At 51.7% G+C, this 26705-nt stretch overlaps 1 protein-coding gene across 7 annotated transcripts in view; it reads left to right on the top strand.

Moving 5' to 3' along the window:
* The window catches only part of frmd4a (FERM domain containing 4A), a 140233-nt gene that overhangs the window by 51227 nt on the left and 62301 nt on the right, over positions 1–26705 (top strand). For 2 of the 7 annotated variants that reach the window (XM_035401777.1, XM_035401778.1), the window contains exon 1: positions 20327–20826. The exons of 2 other annotated variants lie outside the window; for them this stretch is intronic. In XM_035401777.1, the coding sequence (XP_035257668.1) occupies positions 20668–20826 (159 nt within the window). In that variant the 5' untranslated portion in view covers positions 20327–20667. Of the gene's footprint in view, positions 1–2989; positions 3071–10724; positions 10931–20326; positions 20827–26705 lie in introns of those variants that run through there. 3 more of the 7 variants (XM_035401780.1, XM_035401779.1, XM_035401776.1) reach the window with 3 other exon arrangements.

The raw sequence follows: 26705 nt of genomic DNA, 5'->3' as shown, positions 1-26705 counted from the left end.
TACAGGCTGTCTTGAATCAAAAGGGTCAGGTTGCTTTGTGCAGGTGGCACAGAGGTCCGCAGGAGACCCTTTGAAATTCATGCGTGTGAATGCATGTTTTAGAACCTTGCGTTTGAACCGCTGCTTGGTGCTGGTGTGTGATGCTCGGTGAAGTACAGAGAAGCCTGCGCTGTGATCTGTGTGATGTAGGGCAGGTGTGTGTGTGTGTGCGCGTGCGTGCGTGTGTGTGCGTGTGTGCGTGGCAGGGCTGGGACTCTGTGGGGAGAGGATTTGCATCCCCTCCATCTTCACTTTCTCATTCATATGCACACTGGGGCAGAGTAGCAGTATGCATGATCAATGCATTGATTATTATTAAACCGGTACTCTCACACACACACACACACACACGTGCACTACCAATGCATAATTTGCTGGACATAAAAAGCCACAGAGAGTGTGAAAGTATGCACCCAGCGGTTCTGCCAGGTGATTTATATCTGTCGTATTGATGATGCTCAGCCAGGCCCCCAGGCGGACCCAGGCTGTGGTAACTCATCACCCCAGCAGAGGGAGGGTCAAAGGTCGGCATAACTTTGACCCCAGAGCGGGGGAGGATTGGTCCCTGGTTGCTGTTGCTGCTGCTCGCCCCTGACCGTCGCCGAGCTAGCCGTCCAGAGGGAGGTCAGGGGGGTTTGTGCGTGGAGGTCATAGGTCAGGGCTCAAGGGCGGAGTGTGGAACAAGAGGCCCCGGGCTTTTCGCAGTGTTTTCACTCAGCTGAACCAGAGCCCCTCCCCAGGCCTTCACACAAGCACTGAACACCCTTAGTGCCATGGAAACAACATGACCTCACAGTGCAGAATGATGTCATCGGACCTTCCTCCGTTAAATGTTACCCGCTCTTCTGAACCAGTCCTCTGCGGTTGTAAAATATCTACATGGAAGGGGGACATGGATGTGTTTTAAACCCTGTCAAACCCTCTTCAAAGAGCCTGCACATGCATCGAGATTCGGACGCGTGACCATCTGGATTTTGGGACGGGGGGAAGGGGGGGAGGAGGTGCAGACTGCAGTAAAAACCACTCTGATAAACACCTCCTTAAACATCCCCCCGTAACGAGCTTTGTCCAGTGGCGGGATTTACCGCCGGCCGTCCGCCGCTCTGTAACTCCCTCCCCCCCCACACCGGCGGGAGATAACGCAGGTCAGGTGACATCAGCCCCCCGCCGTCTCCTCAGAGCGCAGCGATACAGGGTGTGATTCCGCCAATCACACCCCGTATCGCCCAAAATAATCTACTACCCCCCCCCCCACCCCCCACCCCCCCCACACACACACACACACACACGGGCTCAAAATAAGCTTTTCTCTCTTTTTTAATCAAAGTCCCTTCTGGAAAGCGTTTGTTTGGAAGCGCGGCGTGACACCTCCGATCGTAAACGGCGCTGGGCGAGATAAAGATTGATGGTGCGCAGATGTCTGCGCAGAGCCGCTGATGGGCATTAGCTCACGCCAGATGTGAGCGCAATAACTAATGCGATATCACTGTTTATGCAGCGCGTTCCTGTCACACCGGAGACGCAGAACAACAGGGCCACTGAGGAGAGATTGTAGAGAGCTGCAGAGAGAGAGACCGGGTTGATGCGGATGAGGCAGCGTTTTCTGTTCTCGCACTGATGGAAGGTTCCGCTGGGAGACTGTGCTGGGCAGCAAGACCCGACCCAGCCCGACCGGCCGCTGTCATCCGCGGTCTTACTGACACTGGAACGCTCTATCTCCATGGAAACGACAACTTTTAAATGACGGGGACCAAAGAACCCTCTCAAATTATCAAGGTGTCAGCAGGAGATTTTTATATAAACATTTGGGAATCTCTACACGGCTTTAAACAGCTTACCTTTACCGTTAGTCACTGAGAGATGTCTTGGCCTAGACAAAGCCCTCATCCCATGTTTCAGTAGCTGTGTGACCATGACTCAGACCATGGAGGAGTCATTTCCGGGTCCTTTATGGGGGGAAATGATTGCTGTTTATTCCATACATATTTTGAGAAGCAGACTTTTTAAACAATTTGTGTATCCGAAAAATACTGTGTGGCCTGTTTCTTTCTGGGTGGTTTGTGTTACCATGTAGGTTGTGGACATTTTTTTGGATCAAAACACAATGTTTTACATTTCCTGTGCTGTAAAAACGGGTTATCCATTCAAACGATTTATTTACGTGCGGTTTATTTACAGACAGAAAGAATCCTGTTTGGAATCCAGAGCTGATAAATCTCACGCTTAAACCCAAACAGCTCTCTGAATCATCCCTCCGATCGCTATCTATCTCCACCCTTTCATCTTTTCTTTTTTCTCCCCCCCTTCCTCCGCGGCGCGTCAGTTGGCCGGGGCGTTTCCTTGTTTTTTATTTTCCACCCGCGGGCCTTTCGTCTGGAGTCTCTGGCCTGTTTTTCGGGACGGGGCTCCGGGCGGCCGCCACAAAGGGGCTGTTTGACGGCGGAGGCCCCGTGAGCAGGGCCGTGCTGGTCACAGCCAGCTGCCGAAAAGGGCCCCGGAGCGCCCCGGCTGCCCCGGCCGTCCCGCTACACAAAGCCCTCCACTGTGGGCCGCGCCGCGCTGAGAGGGGGCTCGCAACGGCGAATCAAGCGCCCGCGCAAATATCAGCGCTGATAAGACACCGCTGGGCGCCGCCTCCTCCCTCTCTGTACGGTCTCTTCCCCGTCCTTACGGCTGTATTTCGGTGCGCCCTGCAGTGCCAGGCTGTCCCGCTCGCGTTCGCCCCGTTTGTGTAAACTCGCGCTACACCGGAACGGCGTCTTTTTTCATCGTGCGGATTAAAATTGGGAGCTGTGCACTGATTCGCCGAACGGGAGCGGACGCCAAAGAAGCTGAGCCGTCGGCCTCCCCGCTGTGGCGCATTTTCGCGGGACGCTGGTTACGGACAGGTAGCTGAAGAGAGGGGGGGTTTGGCGGGTGGCGTTGGGGGGCCGGGGGGCTCCCCGCTCACTCTCGGGGGGAGGCAATGACTCTGGCCGCCAGACTGCAGGACATGGAGGTGACCCTGGAGCACCTACTGATGGACGTGTTTGTGAGTGCGAGTGAGAGAGCCTCTCTTCTCATCTTCAGCCTAACACACACGCAAACACACACACACACACACACACATGCTCTTTAGCCTAATACACACTGTTCAGCCTAACACACTCACTCCTCAGCCTAATGCACTCACAAACGCACACACACACACTTCAACCTACAGTAACACACACACACACACAACATAATCACAACCAATCTGTGTTGCTCATGTACACTGGCCTGGATCTGTGGAGAGGAAGTGGTAAAGATAAGATAATCCCATCATGCTTTTCTGCAGCGCTTTTTTGAACAGGTGTGGAAATGAGCATTGGGATTCTGAGGTACTGAATGTGATCTACTGTTCATAAGGGAGAAGGCCAACTCAGTGAGTGCCTTGGAGATAGTTCACTCCAAGACCAGGGCTGCCTGCCCTTAATAAAAGCTACTTTCCAGCACATAAAAGCAGGTCTGGATTAAATTGTCGGGCAGGATTACGGGCCCGCAGTTCATCACCGAGGAGTTTAAAACACAGTAAGCGGGTTGCCATCGAGCCGAGGAGCTCTGTGAGCTGCAGCACCTTTATGAAGCGGAGGGAGAGAACACGGCATTAATCACTCATTTAACCCCAGCGCTGAGAGCGAGGCGCTCCATACCGCTGTGTCTGTACCCCCCAAACTGCATCATCACACTCCATTTCCGTTCGCTGTTTTTCCCAGCTGAGGCTTGAAATATAATTTTAAGAATAATTTATCCTTATCAGAAGCCTTAATGGTTTCAGTCATTAGAGAACAGTTCCCTGATATTTCTTTGGAAAAGCATATGTTTTACAGCAAATGTGCTCAAACTGGCTGGAGTCCGCTCTCTGGAATTCATCACTGGGAGTAATGCGGGGGTCATAAGGGGTCCAGACGGTGGTTTCCATTTATTTTCCCGTGTTCATATTGCTGTTGAAAAGGCAGCGTAATGCAGTTGTAATGCTGGATTTTAGAAGTGCAGGACTGAGCAGGACAGGAGTGGTGTGCGGTGCTGACAGGCAAACAGACGTTGGGTCGGAGTTCTGTTACTCCGGCGTCGGATAAGTGTTTGGGCAGAATCTTGTTCCCACAGACGTTTGTGAGTCATTGACCTTAGCATTAGCCCAATGGCGCTCACTTCCTGTGTCACATGGGCGAACTGTGACCTCAGCGCCGCAGACCGCTGCTGCAGGCACCTGTGGGGCTCGACTGATCTCCAGCCAGTCCGCAGACGCGCTGTGAGAGAGCGGGAAGCGCGCAGAACTGATCCCAGTTCAGTGGCGCCGCTCTAACTGTGTTCTTTCAGTGCCTACGGATAGTCTTCCCTGTCAGCAGAATCTATTTTTGTCACAAAGGCCATTTTTTCACACACACAAAAAAAAAACAGATTTTGGGCAGAAGGGGCCTCTTCAGAGCTGAGCTGAGCCAGTATTTGGGTCACTGTCACACCTGCAGTGAGAAGGACCAGTCGATCTGGTGTGTATATTTTTTTCAGAATGACATGATGACTTGCTTTAGGCGGCTTGCAGTAATGAACTCTGAAGTGTCTTTGAGGCGTCTGAGACGTTGTTTTATTATCCCTCATTATTTCTCTGTCGCACCGTCGCTGCGGAGCGGGAAAAGCACCCCGGGGCCCAACCCGCTCCCGAATCCCGCCTGACAGCTCAAAACGGGTCGTCAGGAAGGATCCCGAAGGCGCCAGGGGATCTTCCCATCATGCTCTGCGTTAATTATAAAGCTCGTGATGCCTGAGCGGCCTGTCGGCTGCAGCCTTGATGGGACCCAGAACGTGCGTGTTCTCTGTGTTCTGATGAAGGGCTTGGGATGATGACGGATGCGCTCTGTTTGATGTCCTCTTTTTTTCCCCCCGTTTTTGTAGTGAGCCATCAGTCACTGCCATCCCATAATGCATCTGACTGTCAGCGCTCCAGGTCCCTGCTCCCCCCCCCCCTCCCCTGTATTTAACACCCCCTTTTTTCTGACTTTGTGGCATTGATGAAATATTGGGACTGATGGCAAGCTTGCTGGGGCTCAGGGGACAGGGGCAGGGATTGGCTGAGAGATGACAGGGATGCGGCCAGGGATTGGCTGAGAGTTGACAGAGACAGGGATTGGCTCAGAGATGACATGGCATGTCTCACAGCTGGTATTACGCACTTCAGCAACATACCTTTCGTGTATCTCTCTGCACCTGTTTGTGGGTTTCTGTTTGTTTTTGCTGCTTGTGAACCCATTTGCACCTTGCCATGTGATTCTGCCTTTGGCAAACTGTACAACCCTTTCCAGGAAAAAACAAAAAAACAAATAGTAATCGGTCCTGTTTTAGCCCATAAGCTGTTACCAGGAACTGCCGTTGCGCCTGTCAGAAGTGCACCGAGCCGGTTTGCTCTCTGTCGTTGCCCCATGAACAGAGGTAGTGATTAGAGGATTAGACACGTTCAGAGTCCCGGGTTACACTCCTTTGTTTGCCCCATCAGCACTGCGTCCGTCTCAGCTCCACCAGCGCTGTGCTGGGCCGGTCCTTCTCCCTCAGTGTTAATGCAGACGCTCGATAGCCCATGGCAGCTTATTTAAACACCCCCCCCCCCCTCGCTGACGGAGGCCTGAGAGGGAGAGTCTCTCGTCTGGTCCGGCCGGCTCCCCCAGTCTGGGCTGTGTTTGGACGGGGAGGCGATCGCCTGGCTCTGCTCCAGCTCCGCGCTGCGCCGGGGAGATTGGCAGCGCTTCAAATGCGCGCAGCTTAAATATGTGCTTTTCCGAGCGTGTGTTTCTCACATATAAATACTGGTTCTCTTTGTCTCTTTGTTTTTTTCCGTATGGTTTCTACCTCAGGGCTCCACCTGTTAAGCATTCTATCCCTCACCAGGGGGATTTTTTTTTTTCTGATTTCTCCATTAATTGGGAAATACTGATTTTCAGAATCCTGATGAACACACGCATATTAAGAGCTTCTGCTCTCTTTCACTATTAATTAGGAAAATCTAATACCTGATTAGAGCTCCAGATGTGCCATTGCAGGAGTCACTGGCGGTTTTTATCCTTTCTGGAACCTTCTAGAACTAAAAACTAGGGGGAATAACCATTATGATTTCTGACCTATTTTCGGTATTATTCTGACTTGTTTTACTTAATGTTGGATCATGCAATTCGACTGCTGCGATAGCCAACAAGGCAAACTGCTGCATTTTCATATCTTTACTGCAATTACATTTTTTGTTTTGTGCCTGAATGCAAAGTAATTCAGTTCTGAACCGGGGTCTGCTTTCATTGGAACAGGGAGCGTTTCTAATGGTGGCTCTGAGAGCATGGCATCGTGCTGCAGTTCAGTGCAAACTGGGTCAGTGGACAGCGGCGTTTCACAGGGTGTGATTTGAGGTTAGGGGAGAGGCAGGGGATCACGTCAATGGGCAGTAAACTCAGTTGCCAAGAGCGCAGGAACCGCTGCTGTCCAAGAACAGACTTTGTTTTTCTTGGTAAACCTCGGGGTTCTCGGGTCAGACCACATCAGAGCTACGGCCAGGCCTACTCGCCTCACCATAGAGTTCGCTCAGAAACAGATCTGCTGGCGGAGACACGCCCAAAGCCAGCTGGGAAACGTTTCAGCATTAAGAATAGTTTATGGATGCGGTTTGTTTATTCAGTGCTGCTGCGCCTTGCCATGTGTGTGTTTGTGCATGTTTGTGTGTATGTGTGTGTGTGTGCGTGTTTGTGTGGTGTGTGTGTATGTGTGTGCGTGTTTGTGTGGTGTGTGTGTATGTGTGCGTGTGTTTGTGTGTGTATGTATGTATGTGTGTGCGCATGTTTGTATGTGTGAATGTGTGCATGTTTGTGTAGTGTGTGTGTGTGTGCGTATATGTGTGTTTGTGTGTGTGCTTGTTTGTGTACGTCCCAAAATGCCCACCCCCCATATGGCTATGACGCAATAATTAAAAATGCCAACTGTCACCCCCAGGGGTTGGACTTTGTGAGGTTTTGGCTCTGTCATGGGCGTCACTGAGGGCCACATGGGTGAATCACGTCAGAGATGAGCCACAACCCCCCCCCCACCCCAAACCCTCCGCCCCCCGGCCCCCCATCTCCACCTGACTCGTTAAAGCCCTGCTGGAATCTTCCTGTTACAAAGAGAATCATCCTTAATAATAAAGCAGTGATGCATAGACACGCCATCACACACACACACTCATACACAGACACACACTCGTTATTTCCCCATGAAAGCCATTATAATATTTCTTGATTCGGTTAAAAATTAAATATTAAAGCTTTTTTTTCGGGCGCTATGGATTATTTCTGTGGGTTGCCATTGAAATCTGTCGGAGGAATAAAAAGTGTAATATTCCGGGAGTTTTCGGGTTGGAGACGGCGCGAGTTCTCAATCAGGAATGAGCGATCGGGATTTCGCTGCCTCCTGTCCCCAGAAGTTTTTTTTAATTTCCTTCACACAAACTGGGCCGCGCTTGCATTAAACATCACTGCTGCCTCTCCCGCTCGGCTCTGCTCGGCTCAGCGCTCAGAATAGGACTCGGCGGCAGTTTGCTTTTTAATATTCAAATCGGCACACGCAGGATAATCGCTGTTATTGTACGGATTCGGGCACGGCGGGCTTTGGCGGTTGCAGGCCCGCTGCTTTGGCGCTCTTCATTCTGCCGATGCAAATGCGCCTGGATCAGCTGGAGGTAGAGTCATCGGCCCGGGCCATTGGCTAATCCTGTCCAGGGCTCTGCAGCCAGTTGTCTTTGGAGGTATAAGCAGGAAGTGGAGTGAGCGATCTGCTGTTGTGTGCCCCCTGAGTTTAGCCGTGCGCTCATATGCCAAGCGCCGCTATTCTGTGCCCACACAGCGTGAGAGAATTCATCATGACACCGCCACACGAAACCGGATATTCTCTGTCTGTGTATGGGACTGTATCACAGTGCTTGCGTATATGTGCATGTATATGAGTGTGTACATGACTCTGTGTGTGTGTGAGATTCTATGTGTGTGTGTGTGTGTGTGTGTGTGTGTGTGTGTGTGATTGTATGTGTGTTTGTGTGCGTGTGCGTGTGTGTGTGTGTGTGTGTGTGTGAGATTGTGATTGTGTGTGTGTTTGTGTGTGCATGCTTCCTCTCCTCTCTCTTGCCGGTCTGTGCTGGAGGCCGATGGTGTGACTGATGCCTGTGAGGATTGGGATGGCGTTTTCTCTGCTGGTCTGAAGATGATAAAGGCTGCAGTGCCCTCCCCTGTGGAGAAGCCATTAAAGACGGCCAGGCTCTGCGTTGGGGGTATTTTAATGCCTTCAGCACGCTATCCATTTTTAGGGCTGCTTTTAGTGTCCCGCTGCACCTGTGAAATCAGTGAATTCGGGTTTGAATGTGACCAGAGGCCCTGTGCCCCGTGTCTATTAAGGCCCATGCAGATAATGGTTCGTAAGTACAAATATCTACAAAAATCACATTATCTGCAGCAGCAGTTGAGTCTGGCGTCCAAGTGGGCAGGAGAATGCAGAGTGTGTGTAAATGAAAGGGGCGGTCCTGCGGGACTGACAGCGCAGGGCGTGTTGTGTGTCAGTTAAAGGGGCGGGGGGCTTACAGGTGTGCTTCTTCCACCGCCTCTGAGATGCGAGCTGGAACCGGCAACAGACATTAAAGAGAAGAACGGCCCAGTCCCGCGTACTGTAAAAGGGGGCGGTCACACTGTCAGCCTGCACACCACATGCGGTGTTTTTGTGACGGAGAAGCCAGCGCTCGTGATGATAAATCTGCTCAGGCTCTTTACTCACCCTCACATCCCCACCCCCTCCCAAAAAAAAAAGAACTGCTGTGCTTGTCCACTTCCTTTGTGTCTGGAGCGGCTGACTGTTTATGTGTGTCTTGCTTTATCGGGCTGGACTGTTTCAGCCTATGCCTGGGAAATGTGTTTATGCAGAGTTTCTTTCTGTACTAAGTCAGGGCACAAGCTTGATACCAGGCACGTTATTTTCTGGATGGCATATTTGTTATTTTGGCATAGATATGGGTCATATTTTGGGAAGTGTAATCATTTAAAAATCATAAAAACGTTTCAGCACACACACACGGAATATACAGCAATATCACTAATCTAGGGCGTACTAGTAAACACATGATGCTTTAAGGAGATTATCTCAGTGGAAGATTCCCTGTTCCCCCAGATATGGACTTTTGGGAACTCTGAGTGGCACGCACACGAGTGTTACTGGACGTCCCTCGAAGACCCCGTCAGAGCCCTCACACTTCCTGCTGAGTCTCACAGACCTGCCGGGTCTCCCTGCTGGAGCAGCTCAGAGACGGGGCTCTGTCTGAGAACAGCGTGCGCCTGAATCTGTGCCGTTTGGGTCCGTTTACCTCAAAATCGCTGGCGGGACGGTGGGGGGGGAGATGGAGGCAAACGCGTGAGTCGGAGTGTTTATTCACAGTCGCTCACATGCCTGGGTAACACGTGTGATCCCTCTGGTATGCCGAGTGCTCTCCCTGTTCCCGGTCTCATCCTCACAGCCCCGACTGCATCTGGAAATCATTCCGCTCCACCTTCCAGCCCTCTTAACCCTTTAAGGTTTGATGTCACAAATATGCGATTAGAATGTTCTTAACTGAACATTCTAATGCTGATGTAACGATCACTACTGTCAAGTGAAAGCAAAGGAGTTCTAGAACACTGACTGAACATTCACTTCAAAGGGTTAAGTGTTCGGATATTTCTTCTCTCCTTTCTGAAGGAAGAGCGAAATGGTGGAAGTTTTCTAATCGGTTGACTGCCTCTGCAGGGCTGTTGTCCCTCTGTGTATATTGAGCAACTTTCAGAATATTACCGCTCTCCTATTGTGTGTACCAGAGCTCTGAGCGTATTATTAATTGCCAGTAAGTTTCATGAGCTGCTCTGTGTTGTGGCAACAGACAGGTTGTGCGCTAATGAAACTTTTTAGTCCGAATTGATTAAATTCTGGTATGGTTCAGTTGTGGGGGTCACTCCGGCGTTGGCGGTGTGAAGCGGTTAATCGTGTCCTCATTAAAGGGAGTGTGGCAGGTGATCGCTGTGGCGGGTGAAAGGGGGCTGGAGGTGGCCAGCGGTGTCCAGGTGTTCTCCAGCAGGGGGGCGGCTTTACCTCCCCGCCCCAGACGGTCCTCAGCGAAGCGGAATCTGGAGCTTAGCTGCGCACCAGATGGCCGAAAAATCAGATATTCTTTTTGAGGTGGCCCATGTGACTCGCTTGTGTGGGGAAAGTAGGGAGAGACAGCCCCCCCCCAAAGCTTTACTCTGGTCATGTGACCACGCCTACAGTGACTCTCATGCTGTCGGATTAGACCGCTGACCTGGTTTAAGTCTTGGCAGGGGGAGAGGAGAGGCTGACATTTTTGGAGCGCTCTGCCCAGAAGCACAACTGTCCTGTACTGCAGCCACATCAGCAGGAGACGGAGAGAGAGAGGGAGAGAGAGAGGGAGGGAGGGAGGGAGAGAAAGAGAAAGAACAGAAGGAAAGCAGGCTCCCTACTTCACCCTCATACACACACACACACACACACACACACAGGGGAGTCACCGTGTGGAGTGCTGGTTGCTCAGGATGGGCTGTCTAGTGATTCACGGCCAGTGACGATTAGAGAGGGGAGGGATTGGGGGTTTGGGGGGGGGGGAGTGAGAGAGCGAGCGCTCTACGCTGGGGCTGGCAGACGCTCAGCCAGAGTCGTACAAGTAGAAGTGGAGAGAGCTGCCGTGCCGGGACAGGGACAAGCTCACACACACACACACACACACACACGCGCGCCCGTGATGGTGGTGCAGGCAGCCGGGACGCCGGGCAGGACCCGCAGGCTGCTGCTCAAACTGCCGGTCGGGACCCTGAGACGCAACAGCGGGGAGAGGGTAAGGGCACTCTTTCATCTTTCCTCCCCTCCTCTCTCCCACTCCCTCTCTCCTTAGCCCTGTCTATCACTCTCTCTCTCTCTCCTTCCCTCCTCTCCTCTGCTGCGTCTCGTTGTGCTGTTCTGAGGGGCTCTAGATTAACAGGGAAGGTTTTTCTTCTGTCTAATCCTTTGGACAGTGCAGAATTTAATATAAGGCAGGGAGGGGGGGAGTTTTCAATCTTTTAATCTGGGACCAACGAGGCAACAGCATTGAACGTTCTCATGTGTAGCAATGGAAGTGACTCACCCCCCCCCATCCCTAATTTGATTTGTACAGGATTAAGTCTCTCTCTGTTTCTCAGGCAGGCTGTAGTTTGCCAGTGTCCATCAGGCAGAGGGGCACTTTGTTGGCCTCATGGTTTATTGACTAGGAGAGAGCTGGTCCCATCAGACGTTTAATTAAACTGTGTTTCTGGTTTAACGGGGGTTGGTGTGAGCGCATGCCGCGAGCTGTGAGGACATGCTACTTGCGCTGTGGAGCGATTTGCCAACGCCATAGCACCAATTGCAGAAAGTTGTTGGAAGTTAGCGGTTAGCGGTGCTGCTGTTAGCAGTTTTGTGGTTAGCGGTGCTGCTGTTCGCCCTGTTGACCTGCAGTGTTGGCGGGTGCCGAGCCTCTGCTCCTGCTCGGCTGCAGCAGGTGTGCTGGTTCACGGACGGCTTCACTCCGTCAGCCCTGTGACCCGCGGTGCCTCATGCACACAGGCTGAGGGGCTAACTTGTGGGCACGCTGTCATTGAATGGGGTCAGGCTTGTGCAGTATTGTCATGTTTGTGACACATGTCCTGAGAGCATAGGCATGGCTTTATTAAAAAAGCAGACAGAAATATTATACAGATGATGTTCCAAATATGTAATTACTTTTGCAAAATATTGTTTCTGTCTGGAGAATTTAGCATATTTAGGGTACAGTGCTTTGAGTATATTTAGGGTACAGTGCTTGGAGTATATTTAGGGTACAGTGCTTGGAGTATATTTAGGGTACAGTGCTTGGGGTATATTTAGGGTACTGTGATTGGGGTCTATTTAGGGTACAGTGCTTGGGGTTATTGTTTTGCTCTGTGTTTCTTCTCAGTGTAAGATACCCAGTCACTACCAGACCTCAGTGAAATACAAAGTATGAAATACTTCACACATGAGTATATGAATAACCTACAGTCAAAATGATGGAGGCATAGGCTGCTTTGCATGTGGCACAGAGCTATAAACTGTAAAAAAACAGGGAACCAGTATTACATATAAAATAGACACATGCAAATACATATTTAAAATAGAGGAATTTGAAATTCTGCCCATGACTGGCAAAGGACAAGTGCTTCAGTGCGTTGAGCCAGTTGGGAGGTCCTCTTTGGGGTACATTTTTCAATACTTTTTGTTCCCTAGGTAAATGTCAAACTAGTTTCAAGCTCCAGTTAAATATACATATATTTATACTACTAGTCTTGTTCTTACTGCCCTTGTTCTTAGATAAGTAGGATAAGCAGGTAATTTCCTTGTGCTTTATGCAAGTTTTTTTTTTTTTTTTGCTTTGCGCGTCAATGAATCTGAATTACAAATTAACCATAGCCTATTAACAACTGTGCTGTGCACATTTTTCTTGTGAAGATATCAGCTGTCCCGGGGAAGGTATCTATGGATGATCTAAGGATCTTTCAAGCTCTGTTTCTGCTTTACCAGGGCTCAGCTAACCAATATATACTAGCTGAGACTCAACATCACTAAACAGGGAAATAACCCAGTCTATTGTCTTAGAGTATAACAGAGACTGCACCCAGCGTGACACTTTTGAGCTCAGCGCTGTGCTGTGATTGGACACTGAGTAAAGACTTCCTGTCTTGGTGGAGGGATGAGCCAATAGGATGCGCCGGTGACACTCCCGCTGTTAGAGGGTGATTGAGCGTTGTGAAGTGACGGCTTTTAATCTGCTCTCCTCAGCACGGGGGGTCCTCCTGCCCCCCGCCTGGCAGGCGGATCAGCCATTACGCCCGTTATTAACCAAGAGAGGGAGAATTATTCAAATGAGCACAGAGGTTGCCTTCTGGCTGCATGTCAGATTGCAGTCTCTCTCTCTCTCTGTCTCTCTCTCTGTCTCTCTCATCTCTCTCTCTCCCCCCTCTCTCTCTCTCCCTTTCTCTTTCTCTTTCTCCACTTCTCATTTTTCACACGCAAACCGAGTTGTTGGGTGGGTGATTTTGCGTGGGTGCAGTTAGGGTCCGGTTCGCTGTGGTCTCGCGTGAACATGGCCCTGCTTCCTGTTCTCTCGTCGTCGTCTTGTTCTGCTCTTGGGGGAAATGCGCTTTGGTATTTCTGTCTGTGCCATGAAAGTGCCGCCTTTGCTCTCGGGGCATGTGTGAGTCAGGCTTGTGAGGTGTGAGACTGAAGGGTGACCTTCGTGCTTGGTGTTTGGAGAGGCACAGTCTATTGCATAACGTGTGTGTGTGTGTGTGTGGTACTGAAATGTGTGCAGGGTTTTCAGTGATTGCCTTCTTTTCTGTTTACCCCTATAATGCATGACGGACCTCATAACAGCAGCAATGTAACTACTCACATTTCGCCAAACTGTCTCCACTCTGGATTCCTCCATCTTCCCTCTGCGTTTCCCTCCGCTCTTCCATAAGCACCTCCCAAAGCTGGCCGTACGGGACAGTCCCTCCCAAAAAGATCAGTGTGCTTCTGCTTGGGCAGCGTCCCGCGGCGACCCCGCCCCAAACTGCCCCGGTCCTGTGATCACACGCCTGCTCACATGGGACCGATCGCCCGCAGGGACCCGCAAGTCCACTGAAGGCCTCATTCAGCTGCTGTTACTGCCTGCAGTCACACGGCTCTGTGGCTGTGCATGTATGCATGTTAACGTCTTCATCGCCACAGCAGCGGCCCCTTTTCACTTGTAGGCTGACGTGCGTTGACTCTGAATGCCTGCCAGGTAAACGGTGGCGTTTCTGAGAGAAGGCTAATGCTTGCAGCACTTGGGCACACTTTCTGGCATAGTAACGGGGGGATGATGAAGAGCAGAATCCGCCCCGCTAATCTGTCGCTTCTCTCCAAACCAATCGGCGGCGATAATGACGGTGAAAAGAAAGCGCTGATGGAGGGAGGGAGAGGGGGGAAAAAATAATTCCGTTTTAAGAATGGGAGCGGAGATTTCCTTGGAAACGCATTATTGGTGAGCTCTGGGAAATCCTCGGGGGGTGAAATTAAATCAAGTGGCCTGAAAGACTATAATTGGGTTCTCCTTGTGTGCGCAGGACAGACAATGAAATCATAGTGGAGCGTCTGTAAAAAAGGAAATAAATAAAAATGCTTACATTAGCCTGATGCTAACTGCGAGCTTGGTGTTCTAAGGTGGAAGGGCTAATTGAGCCTCATTGAATTTAAGCATCACGTCATCTCCAATTAAAGTGCAGGACGGACCTCGGCGCCGCTTGCTCCTGGCAAAACCTTAGCCTTCCTCCACTGGCTCGATAAAAATGAGTCATTACCATCTTCTGAAAGGCCAAAGAGGACGTTTCCTGCTCCTTTTCAGGTTGGGAAAACACACCGCAGTGCTTCTCAAACTCAAGGCTTTCTGCTTCGTTGGCTGTAAAGTTTGTGCCATTGATTTTATGCTTTCATAAACATATGTAGAGCTTACTTACTGTCCATCAGGGATTTATTAGTTCTCTCTAAATTATGGTGTCATTTTTGGCATTTGTATGACAAATACAGTATGTGAAGCATGTGATATAAAAAAAATCTGCATGTTTTCAGGTAGTCATGACGATCAGCTGATTGTAATGAGTCATGATGAGGCTGTGTCCCAGACCTCATGTCAGGCATGTGCTGTGAGAGAGCACTACATTTCCCAGAATTCCATGGGCTCATTGTGTTGTGACAGCTCCCATGTCTGTGAAGCATCAGTACTGAAGTGTTTAGGCTGTGGCCAGGGGCCATAGTGCATCTAAACAGGCACAATGAGAAGCACTGTGAGAGCATTCCCATGGCTTCTTTCCTAAAGTGTTGGGAATCTCCCTGCTGTTCTGCATTGCAGTTGTGATGAGTAAGAGGCGATGCTCGGTGACTGTTGGAACTCATTCCCCTCCTCCTGCCACACAAACACAAAAGTGCTGCACTCTCCATGGTGTTTTTTCTGTCCCCTCCAGGGTCATCTAAACATTTTAATTTTCCGCTGTGTGTGTGTGCGTGCGTGTGTGTGTGTGTGTGTGTGTGCGTGCGTGCGTGTGTGTGTGTGTGCGTGCGTGTGTGTGTGTGTGTGTGTGTGTGTGTCGCATCGTGTCTTTAGGTGACAGCCGAGTTGGGGCTGCAGTTTTATCTTACAGTTTGTGTTTTTTTTTTTTTTTACTTCAGAGGACCCCCCTCACTCCCCCTGACTGGCCCTGGGGGGGTGTCCTTTGAAATGGGAGCGCAGTGAAGTAGGGGGGTCGGGGGGGGGGGGGGTCGTGGATCACCTTTGGCTCTGCCGCTCCAGGTCCTCAGCCCCAGTCTGGGATGATATGAGCCCTGCTGCCCCCCCTCCGGGCTTTGGGGCAACGATGCTGTTATTGTACAGCTTGTCCCCCCCCAGGTGCGGTCTGAGAGGTCCCTGCGTCTGCGGGGGACGGGCGGGGCGATGGGGTGATGGATGGAGCTCTTTCAGGCCTTTTCAGCTCCACTGAGCTGTGTTTACTCACTCTGAGTTAGAGAGGGGCTCAGCAGTTCCCCCCAAGGATGCGGCAGTACCTTCCTTACATCACTAGATGGCGAAAACATGGTTTTCCCTAAAGTGGGGTTCTCATCCTGTTCTCCCTGCTGTAATTATTGGTGAAAACACTTCATTTGCCTTTCTAGCGACAAAGTAAATTCAAACCAAAGTGTTAGGACGGGTTTGACGTTTGCTTGTCAGAAATGACAGGATGACGCTGTCTACAGGGTGGCGTGCCAGCTTTTGAGGGGGTGCGGGTTCCTCCCCTGAAAACAGCAACGGAAACCCCTGAATTAGCCGGAGCTTTGAAGTCCTCTGTGTGTCGTGATAAGAGGCTTGAGTGGCATGTTTGAGAGGCTGCCGGAACTGGGGGGCTGGAGCAGCCTGAGCCACAGTGACTCATCCATCCGTACAGAGCAGCCTCAAGGCCTTATTCAGCTACTGCTACTGCTGGAGAGATACAGCGTGTCTTCCCCTGATGTGTGTGTCTGTGTGTGTGTGTGTGTATGTGTGTGGGTTGGTGTATTGGGTGGGTGTGCATGGGTGGGTTGGTGTGTTGGGTGGGTGTGTGCGTGCGTGCGTATGCGTGTGCGAGCTCATGCGTGTGCGTGTGTGTGTGTGTGTGTGTTCTCATTGTTTCTCCCACCTCAGCACTTGTGTGTGGGCTCAGCTTTCATAATGTAATCCTCATTAATATTTATCGCTGTTTAAGAGAAAGTGGAGCATATGATCAGCCCATGTACTGCATGAAGTAGGTCAACATCAGCATAAAACAGTGTTTTTAATGAGAAATATGTTTCCATCACTGGAAAACGCTGGTAATGTACACATTGAACGCAGAGGTTTGAGTCAAGTGTGCTATTGAACATTGTAAGCAATCTGCATCGATCCACTGTTTTGCCACTTGTGCTTGTGAATACGCAGAGAGGGCAGATCGAGAATGACTGCCACGCCGATGGTAAATTCAGCATGGCGCCTCTGGCCTCTTTTGCCAAGGGGAGAGGATCAGCTGGCCTTGTTCATAATTAAACAGATCGTGTTGCTGTCATGTAAACTTTACCTGATTTAGACATCAATCTGTAGGGTGACATTAACACTTATCCCCCCCCCCCCCAAGACATTATCAACCGCACAATGTGAATTAGAGGCAGGAAAGCACATTCGTTTTTAAGTGTGTTTTCATACCGATGCAGCGTGTGTGTGTGTGTGTACCTGTGTCTGTGTGTTTGTATGTGGTTGCGTGTTTGTGTATGTGCATGTATATGTGTGTGAGTGTGTGTCTGTGTGCGTACAGGTGTATGTGTGTGTGTATGTGCCTGTGTGTGCAAGCGTACGTGTGTGTGCATGTATGTGTGCGTGTATGTGTGTGTGTGGAGGGGGTATATATGTGTGTGCACACGTGTATGCGTGCATGTGTCTGTGTGTGACCCATTTTCCTCCATTGCGTTTCGTAGCCAGTTGATCCGTAACAAGCTACGCACGAGGGTAGGAGAGCAGTGCATTGTGGGAGCTTTTCCACGGGCCTCGGCCGCAGGATTAATATCTGTGTAGAAGCGGGCCGGCCGGCGTCCTCTCTAAAGCGCAGCTGCCCCGCTCACACAAAGCCCTCCATACAAACGCAGCGGCCTGCTTTAAAAGGCTCTCATTGACGCTGAGCTGGCTCTCCAGCACCTGACAATGCTCAACACGGGCTCTGCCTCCTGGCCGTCCATTGCAGTTCGGAATAAAGCTCGCCTCGGTCAAAGAGCCGGGAGATTTATGTGTGCCAGAGAAGGCTGCGCTCTGAAACGTGACTTCATCCTCATCTCTGGAATTATGAGTTTTTACCCTTTGAAGAGTAGGTGTTTGGAATGTTCTAGACAGTGTTCTAGAACTCCACTGCCTTCAGTTACCAGCAGTGATTGTGACATCAGCATTACAATGTTCAGTTAAGAGCGTTCTAATCACACATTTGTGACCTCACACCTTCACGGATTGATGGACAGGGAACATGGGAGCCTTGCAGTGGGGACCCCTTCTCTCCTGTAGTTTGCCTCAGTGTCACTAGTCTTTTGCAAGTCTACATTGCAAGTCAGGTTTCTCCTCTCAAGCACGAGACACTTAGATATTTATCGTTCTTGATTTCCCATTGCAGTGTTGTAGCATCACGGTTAAAGCAGGGCCGATTGACTGTGTTTGCAATGGAACATTCCGGTCTGCGTCGCTGGAAGCTTCGGCTTCTCCGGGGGGGTGTCACGGCAATAAAATTTTGGAGCGCCACGGGAACGTCTTCCCAGCAGTTCAGGGAAATCCGTGACCTCTCCCAGGGCTCCGTGGGACCACGGACACACTGTCCTGGGAACGTCTCCCCCTCGCAAATATTTGCGAGCTTCTATCTTGGCGAGAGCCCTTGCACTTGCACACATTGAGTAATACGCTCCATGGCCTCGCCTTTCAGTCGGTCCACAGGCCCATCGCACGTCTGCAGAGCTCTTTATTAAGAGCCCTCTGACTCTCTGGCTGATTAAACAATCTGCCACAAGAGCTACAGCCCTGAGAAACGCTGCTGCGTCCGCGTGCTATATCGGGTAGTCTTACGGGCTCCGTAGCAATTTATTTATTTTCTGCCATTTAAACTTTCATTTCCATATACACACACGGAAATACAAGCACAGCAAAAAGAGAAAATATGACCGGAGAGAAAGCACTTTAATTTGTAAGGTTATGAGTGGCAAGTGTTTGATGAATTGCTCTGCTGTGGAGGTGGGTGGGGGGGGGGGAGGAAACAAATCCCCGAAACAAATCATGTTGCAATCTTGCAGATTATAGATTGATTTGCAGTTGGCAATATTAAGGAAATGATATTGCGTATTGTGTAATGCGTCTGGAAAGCGCAGTTTGCCGTCTTTCATTTCGAACAGCGTTCCAGCACAGGGGGGAGAGGCTGTATTTGACCAGGTGCTTGCAGTGCAAACAGTGGACCGGGGCACCGTTGTTCCTGCGCATCTCCGTAGCGATTTTTATATGAAAGGCGCGGTTAAAGCTCAGCGTTATATGTCTGAAAGTCATTAAGGGGCGGCCTCACATCGATACCCTCCCCCTCCCCCCAATACCCCCCGCCCCCCCCCCCCCCCAGTAAATCAGCCGGCCAAAGAGGCGCACTTCATCAGCTTTGTGTGCTTTAAAGTGCATTGAGTTCGCCACGTATCGATTCCGGCCGTGTTTTTGCCGAATTGCAGAAAAAAAACTGTCAAATACGGTTAACAGCCGTGGTGATGGGCGGGCAGGCCTGCGCAGAGAGTTCTGTCTTTCAGATTTGGGTTCAAAACCTCAAAACGGCAGGGAATTCTGAGATATTGCAGTGGGGAGCATTAACCTGCAGTCAAAACTGTTTGCTTGCAGTCAATCCTAGCCATTCAATGTAAAATTTTTTTGTTTTTTTTTTGTGGTTTGTAAAGGCCTTTGCATTAAATTGGGCTGGGAAATTAGCCTACAATCACATGCACCCACACAATACACACACACACACACACACACACACACACACAATACACACGCACACAACACACAGACGCGGAGTGCTGGAATGGGTTGCGTGCCAACAGGACCAATTAAGGATGGAGAGCAATTATTTCTGCTAGATTTATCCACGGTCTGAAGCAGCCTCGCGGGACTGGATAATGAAGATGCCATCGGCGAAAGCAGCCGTCGTGTTTTGTGTGGAAATGGCGGCTATCGTGAGCGGCTCTGGGCTTTCGGACAAACACGAGGCCGCCATCGTACCGCCATCGTACCGCCTGTCGCGACTGGCCAGTACCCGCCGCACGCACTCAAGAGCGTCCAGTAGAGCGAGGTATTCCCACTCCTGCTCGCTCAGCTGCTGAGCTGACAGCATCGCTGACTCGCCGTTTCTTTTTTTTATCGCGGGGGAGCGGTGTCAGGGATGGCCGTTTGTCACAATGATCGCAGCAACCGGGGCGTAGAGCCCGCCCCCCTCGCTCGCACACGCGCCTCGTCGGGCGACCGTCGCCACGGCCGCGACCCCGCGTGTTCACGGCCGCTCGGGCCCGAGGAATGCTGGGACACGCATCAGAGGCTCGGCTCGGACATTTCGGAGAGTGACCCTTTTCACACGCAGCTGTGGGAGGGATGGGGAGAGAAAGAGAGGGAGTGAAGGAAGGAGGAGAAGGAGGAGGAGGGGGGGGTGTTGGTTGTCAGTCGTAAAGTTTTACAGTTGGGGTTTAACAGCTGTTTGCTGAGGTGGGTCAGCCCTTTGTGATGTCGTTGGCTCAGTAGCCTGTCACTGCTCAGGGAGGGGGAGGAGGGAGGGGGGGAGAGTCACACGCGCGCCTCTGGGACAGGAGGGGTTAAGGCGACCGGCAGGCTGCTCTGGGAACGCTGGCACTGAAGCCCTTTTTAGGGAGTCTGGAGAGGGAGAGAGCTCGCGGAACCCTCCGGAGACGCTGTGAGTCGGCTCCTCCGCGGCTCGTGGGAACCCTAGCCGGGACACGGGGTGTCATGTGACCATCACCGCCCCGCCTCTGCAGAGGGGAGAAGTCACCTGGCCGGCTCGCCAAACGACGCCGCCGCCGCCACCGCCGCGTCCAATCGCCTCGGGAGATACTTAACGCTGAGGGACTGAGCGCTGCTCAGAGCAAACATTCGCTCTAGGAAACCCCCCCCCCCTCCCTCCCACGTTATTCCTCTGTGGGGAACAGTGTGTGTTTACACTGTGTACAGTGTGCGGGTCTCTCCTTCCGAATTCACCACCGTCACAGCTGACAGAGGAACCGGGTAAGCGGAGGAGTGGGCGTTTTTTTTGGGAAACGGGGATCCCGCGAACTTCGCCGTCCCTGGAGTACACCGACCCCGCTCCCTTTTTTCGGTGGAATGTCACAAGACGCTCGGGAGAAAGAAAAACAAGAGCACCACCACCAACGACAACAACGGACGAGAAAGAGCGCGGAGCGGCGGAGGCGTTAGGTCAGCGGGTGGAGCGGCGGCGGCGACTGTTGCCTGGCAGCGGCAGTTGCCCGGCGATGGCGTCCACGCTGATGGGCGTTCAGGACGCGCTGTTCGCCGGCCGCGGGCTGCTGTGGAACCTGACGGCCACGGCCCTGCGGAGGTGGCACGTCATGAACCTGCGAGTCGTCCACCTGGTCCTCCGGCACAGGTGCATCCCCCGGGCCGTGTACCAGGTACGGGCCCTCAACCTCGCGCCCCCGCCCCTGTCCTCGCCCCCGTGCACTCTCTTTAGAGACGGACTCTGTGGGGTTGGGTTCGTTACTCCAATCGGTTGGTCTTTGTTAGCGGTGGAGAACGGGCTCACTTTAGCCACTTGCAAATGCGTGCTGCTGTGCGTCTCGGTGCGCGTTTCTAATCTGGGGTTCGATAGCGCTGCTTTAATTATTTGTTCCTCGGCACCTGGCGTCAGTCCATCAGGCCGAGAAACGGCTTCCTCCTTTCATCGTTAATGGAATTATGAGTTTTTCAGTTGGAGGAAAACTCTGCTCCAGGTAGAGTTTAAAAATTCTGGAGTTAAAATTCAGGGGGGGGGTTTCTCCTGCATGTTTGATCCTGGCTTTGGGGTTGCCATGGGCGAATGAAAGGTCCGGTTCTCAGGAAAGCCGCGTCTGTGCTGAAGTGACTTTAAAGGGCTTGTTTTCCCTCTGTCTCCGGGAGTCTGTGTTTATATCCGGAGCCCAAAGACAGACCCCTGTAGGAAGGTGTTTGTGAGCTCTGCGTCTCAGTGGGCTGGCCGCCCGACCAGCTTAGAAAACGCTCGGTCTGTTTCTCCCTCCTCCTTTAATGTGTTCCCAGGGCTTTTTGTTTTCACCAGCATTTACCAATTATATTATCCTGCTTCAGATTTATTTTTATTTTTAAATCAATGAAATTGCAGTTGAAATGTATGCGCACAGTGAAATGTCCAGTGTTGATTCAACATTTAATAGAGAACATTTGGTGCCGCATTCCGGAGTCGGACCAAATGTTATCTGTTAAGATTTGAATTAACACTGCGTATCAGCTCTGTGGGATTTTGTGTTCATCTAAATTTTCTTTCGGCTTTTTCCATTCAGTGCAGCTCGGTCTCGCGCACTGTTCTGGGTGACAGAGCAGGTCAGTCTAGAGTTAAGGACAGAAAGTCTCCTGGCCAAAGGCCAGACTCTCACAGCGATACTCAGTCAGAGAACGCGTACAAAACACAGTGAGGCAGCTTCTCAGGGTACTCAGAGTGCACCCTTTTTTTAAACCGTTCCCTGGGTTTTTAAAAACAGTTCCATCCCCTCAGATAGGAGACGAGCCCGCAGAGCTCCTCGCCAGCTTGCCCCAGAGGGTGGCGAGGTTTGGAAGCGATCCGCCCGCTGAATAATACAACAACGCCCTGTGACCCAGCAGGGGCGTGCGTTGGGTTACTGAGGTGGAGGAGAGGGCAGGTGCTCCCACTCGTTTTCCTGCGCAGTGGAAACTGTGATCGTAGATCAGTTCTCCTACTCCTGGATCCTTGTATGTAGCTGCAGTCTTTGCCCAATGGGGGGGCGGGGGGCTGGTTGCGATTGGTTCAGACAGTATGCATGGAGCACCGCCTGCTCACAGCAGACCAGGCCCGATGAGACGATTCCGGAGATAAAGAGCAGAGGGGCCCCGGGACGAACCTCCGCAGGATGCAGTCGGTTTTCTCACAACACGGGAAGTGATGGTTCAAAACAGGAAGTGATGATTTAAATGCCTTTCGGAAAAGGAATGGAGCTGAATACAGAGCAGAACCCTCCTCCTCTTCCTCATCATCTTCCTCCTCTAAGCTCCTGAAGGCAGGATTGCCTGAGAATGGTTGGGCAGGGGAGAAATCTAGCCCTAGCGTTAGCGTTAGCATTACCGTTAGCATCAGAACATTAGCATTTGCATTTAACCCCTGTGTGGCTGTAGCACTGCCCCCCCATACCCAGCGCAGGCAGGGCACCCCGTCCCCTCGGCCTCGGCGGCCCGCGCGCTCTGACCCGCGCGCGGCGTGGGATTACGCGTAATGCGGTGTGTGCAGCGCACGATCGCAGATAATCCGCTGTAATCCTCGCATAATCCCCGGAATTATCTCTTTTGTTTTTCGCCAGCTGAACCAGTTAACTTACTTTCCCCCCCCCCCCCCCTTTTTTTCATAAGTCTCCCCCTTTTCTGAAGGGCTGTATTATTATTATTTTTTTTTTTTAAATGAAGAAATTCCTTAAGACTTAACTCAACGCGAAACGGCCTTTCGGTCGACGTCCCTGTGGAAACAGCTGGGCTGACTGAATGAATCCAGCTTGCGCTGTTAGTGGGATGAAGGACCTGAAGGATTTACTTCCTCCTCCTCCTCGCCGGCTTCCTCTCTGTTACTTTTCTGGCAGTCTCGCGTGTCATTGGCCGATATCAGACAGCTCATAACGGTCAACGGAAACGGTCCACATTCTTTTGTGAGAAGTCAGTTTTTTTGCAACAGTCATAATCAGGTCAAGGGTTCATTTTGTGAGCCTTCCTTTATATGGTTAGAGTACAGAGAGAGCAGAAGCAGATATAACCGTGGTGCCAGTGTGGCATGTGTAGCCGCCGTTGGAGCAGAGGGTTCAGTTTTAGGACATGCAGCTACAGTGGCGTGCCTCGAATGAAGGAAAAAAACTGATTGTGTTTAACGGCTTTTTTGCCACCCGGGAATCTGAATGCGCACAGACTTCCAGGCTCCCGCCCGATTGATTGACAGCATCCCCCCCGGTACCTGTTCACCTGTCTCTTTCAGTCCCTCCGCTCTCATCTCCGGAGCCAGGGAATAAGAATCTGATGGCTTTTGCTGGCTCCCATGATGCTTTGCAGCTGTAGCTGTCCCCCAAGCTCAGCCAGAGCGCTGGCACTGTTGGGTTTTCCTTTTTTTGGGGGACAGGGGGGAAGGAATGGTGGTGGGATGGGGTGGGGGGGAATATTTTCCCAGAACAGGACGTGAGACTTTTCTGTTGTTCCTACGAAGTGGGCGGCCCGACGAGAACGTGAGAATCGGGTCCCTTCGTCCTTCTTGTTTTTTTCCAAATTTGTTCCCCATGTCCCCCCCCCCACCCCCCCTTGGCATTTCTGTGTTCTGCTGCTGCTCCGCTGTGAGGCGAGGGCGATCATAGGAAGTGCTGCGCTTGTTAAATGGCCAGTTTGGCCCCCTCTTCCTCCGTGTTGATTAATCGTTGTTTGTGTTAGCCGGCTGGCGCGCGGCGGGGATTAGTCTTCAGGGCCGGCTTGCTCCGGTTCGCTCCGGTTCGCTCCGGTTCGTGGGTTTATCAGACGCTCTCCCGTGAGCCGGTCGTTCGCTCACGCCGCTTCCCCTCCCCCCGCCGCTGACCCCAAGGCAGCTGCGGGTGATCATTTTCTAATTTTCACACGCACTCTTTCTTTCTTTCCTAATGATGGGAAAACGCACACCTATTGGGCCCCGGGGTTAAACTCCACGTCTGAAACAACAGAGGCGAAGGACTGCTGAACGCAGGCGAGCCGTTATAACCGACCTCATCGGCTTCGGGGGGTGGGGTGGGGGTGGGGGGGGGGTGTGGTTCAGACGCGGAGTACGAGGCACGGGGAAGCGGTTGAACAACGAGAGGAGGTGTGGGTTTAAATACAGAACACATACCACTGACTCCTGGTATCCGCCCAGCGTCTGGGCTGACGCGTCCCTGGGCGGAGCCTGTCGTTGCCGCGGCGACGGCTGTTCCCAGACGTTCCGGCGGGAACGTTTTCCCCACATCTCTGGAGCCCCGACCGTCGGGGGTTTCTGAGACTACGGAGGGGTTCCCGCGTGAGCGCAGTGCTCCGAGGTGGCCACTAGGGGCGCCCCCTTCTCTCAGTCTCGCCGCGCCGCGTCGTTAACTCACTGTCAGCCGTGAGCTGCTCAGCTGCGGCGCAGATCTCATTTCTCCGGCAACGTGAGAAAATGCCGCGAATCGGCACATAAAAAAATGTGGTCTGGACACGTACGGGGGCTCTGGCTGGTTCCCACATTAGCGTTTCTCTCTCTCTCTCTCTGTCTCTCTGTGTGTGTTTTTTTTAAAGATACAGTCTATATGCCACTGTTTGGTCGGGTGGGTACAAGCTTTTGAACGTCGTGTAATTTTACTCTTCTACGAGGCAGAAGATGGGTAGATTTGTGCGTGTGGGAGCCTCGGTGATGGTAAGCGGCCCGTATGTCCCTGCGTGTCACAGTCTGTGTGTGACATCAGAGGATTACCCAGTGCCAGATTGAGCCCAGCTTTCCCTCTGTGCTGTAAATCATGGGGGATGATCCTCACAGAGACGGGTGATTATCTATGGCATGGCATTGGCAAGGGGAACCGGAGGGGGGGCGGGGGGGTGGGCTCTGATTTCCCAGGGCACTGAAGGAGCAGGGACCTGGTTTAAGGGGGGGGGGGGGGTATGCAAGGGCACAGACTGGGACAGTGCTGCTGACAGGAGCTGGAGGCAGTCCCCAGATTCACAAATTGGGCGTGCCCTTTATTAAAGCAGCTGGAATTGATTTAGGTTGAATATATAAATAAGTGAACACTTTTATATGGAAAAAAAGAAACTGCATTTTAGCTTTACGGGAACTCTTGAAATATTTTTCTTTTTATGCCAGTAAATTCATACATGAGATGCATGACTTTGTGCGTGTGTGTGTGTGTGTGTGTGTGTGTGTGCGCACGAGCGAGCGTGTGTGTCTGTGCGTGTTTGTGTTTGCGTTTCTAAATATACTCGGCCTCAGATGGAAAAAGCAGGCCCCTGGAACAGCCCTCTGTATTCCTCCTCGGGGGAAATAGAATGCATTGGCTGGACAGGGAAACGCTATGAATGAATATCAGAGCAGAGGATATAATAAAGAATGAAACGGATGGCGGTGGGCCGGTGTAGTGATTAGGGACGGGGCGCGTGGCGGGATTGAACCTTTGATTTCGAGGACGCTCTCAATCCCCGGGTCCTCCCCGGCGCGGCGGGGCCAGATGGGTTCTATTCGGGGCGCGCCGACAGCCGAAGGGCCCGGTTAACTCAGAAACCGGCGCTGTGGAAATGAAAACATCTCTCTCCCGCTCATCCCCCTCTCTCTCTCTCTCTCTCTCTCTCTCTCTCTCTCCTGCCGCTTCCTGTTACTGGCGAGAGTCCTCATTGAAAATATTCACCGCTGGAACAGAAAATTGATATCGTGTCACTTCTCTAACGGTATTCCCTTTGGGGGGGGGGTGAGGAGGGGGTGCACTTTTCTTTTTTTATTTCTTTCCCCTTGTGTAGATTGTATCAAATTGAATTATTCAGCTCCACTGTTTGGCTTCAGTTCTGATTAACACACATGCACACACACACACACACACACACACATACACACACACACAGGACATGCATGCAGAACTATACACATGGTATCATATCCTCCCATAATGAGATTAATTGAAATGATGTTAAATAGCCCCCTGCCTCCCCCTCACGTCTCCCTGGATGTCATGGACGGTGCGTTTTGCAGGGCCCATGATAAATGGAGAGCGGTATGCTTCTCGGCACACCACTCGGGGAATATATTCTCCTCGCATCCTCTCTGTCTCCTGCGTCTCTGTGATTCGTCGCGTCAGGAGCACAGCCGTTTGTGTGCCAGAGCTTCTCCCGCGAAATTTCTTACAGCCCGCCCCCGGGCAAAGGTTCGGGAGGAGCCGCCGTTCTCAGAAACACGTCTATCCCAAAACCTGCTGCAGACGAGCGCGGGCGAAAATGCACTGAAATTAATTTTTTTTTGCGAAATAACCTGCCAAACGAAACAAAAAAAAAAAAACTATGAACTCCAATCAAAATGGCGGAGGCGCGACTTGCTTTTGCAGGTACCGCGGACGTAACCAAGCAGCCCACGTTACATGCAACACGCACGCAAATCCGTTTTCCACATCCGTGTACTTTTCCTCCCCTGACGGAACAAGCGAAACCACACTGTCAGTCACGCTGTCTTTGAGTAATAATAATAACAGAGGACTCAGTGACTCTGGCTCACGCTCCTCCACTGGGCGCGTGCGCTGCGATCTCCCGCTGCGTCTGTGCCTGTTTACCGTTCCCCGCG

Source organism: Anguilla anguilla, chromosome 19 (assembly GCF_013347855.1).
Source record: "Anguilla anguilla isolate fAngAng1 chromosome 19, fAngAng1.pri, whole genome shotgun sequence".
In the NCBI taxonomy this organism is placed as follows: Eukaryota; Metazoa; Chordata; class Actinopteri; order Anguilliformes; family Anguillidae; genus Anguilla; species Anguilla anguilla.
Note: the sequence above shows the minus strand (reverse complement) of the source record. Positions and strands in the feature narration are given on the sequence as shown.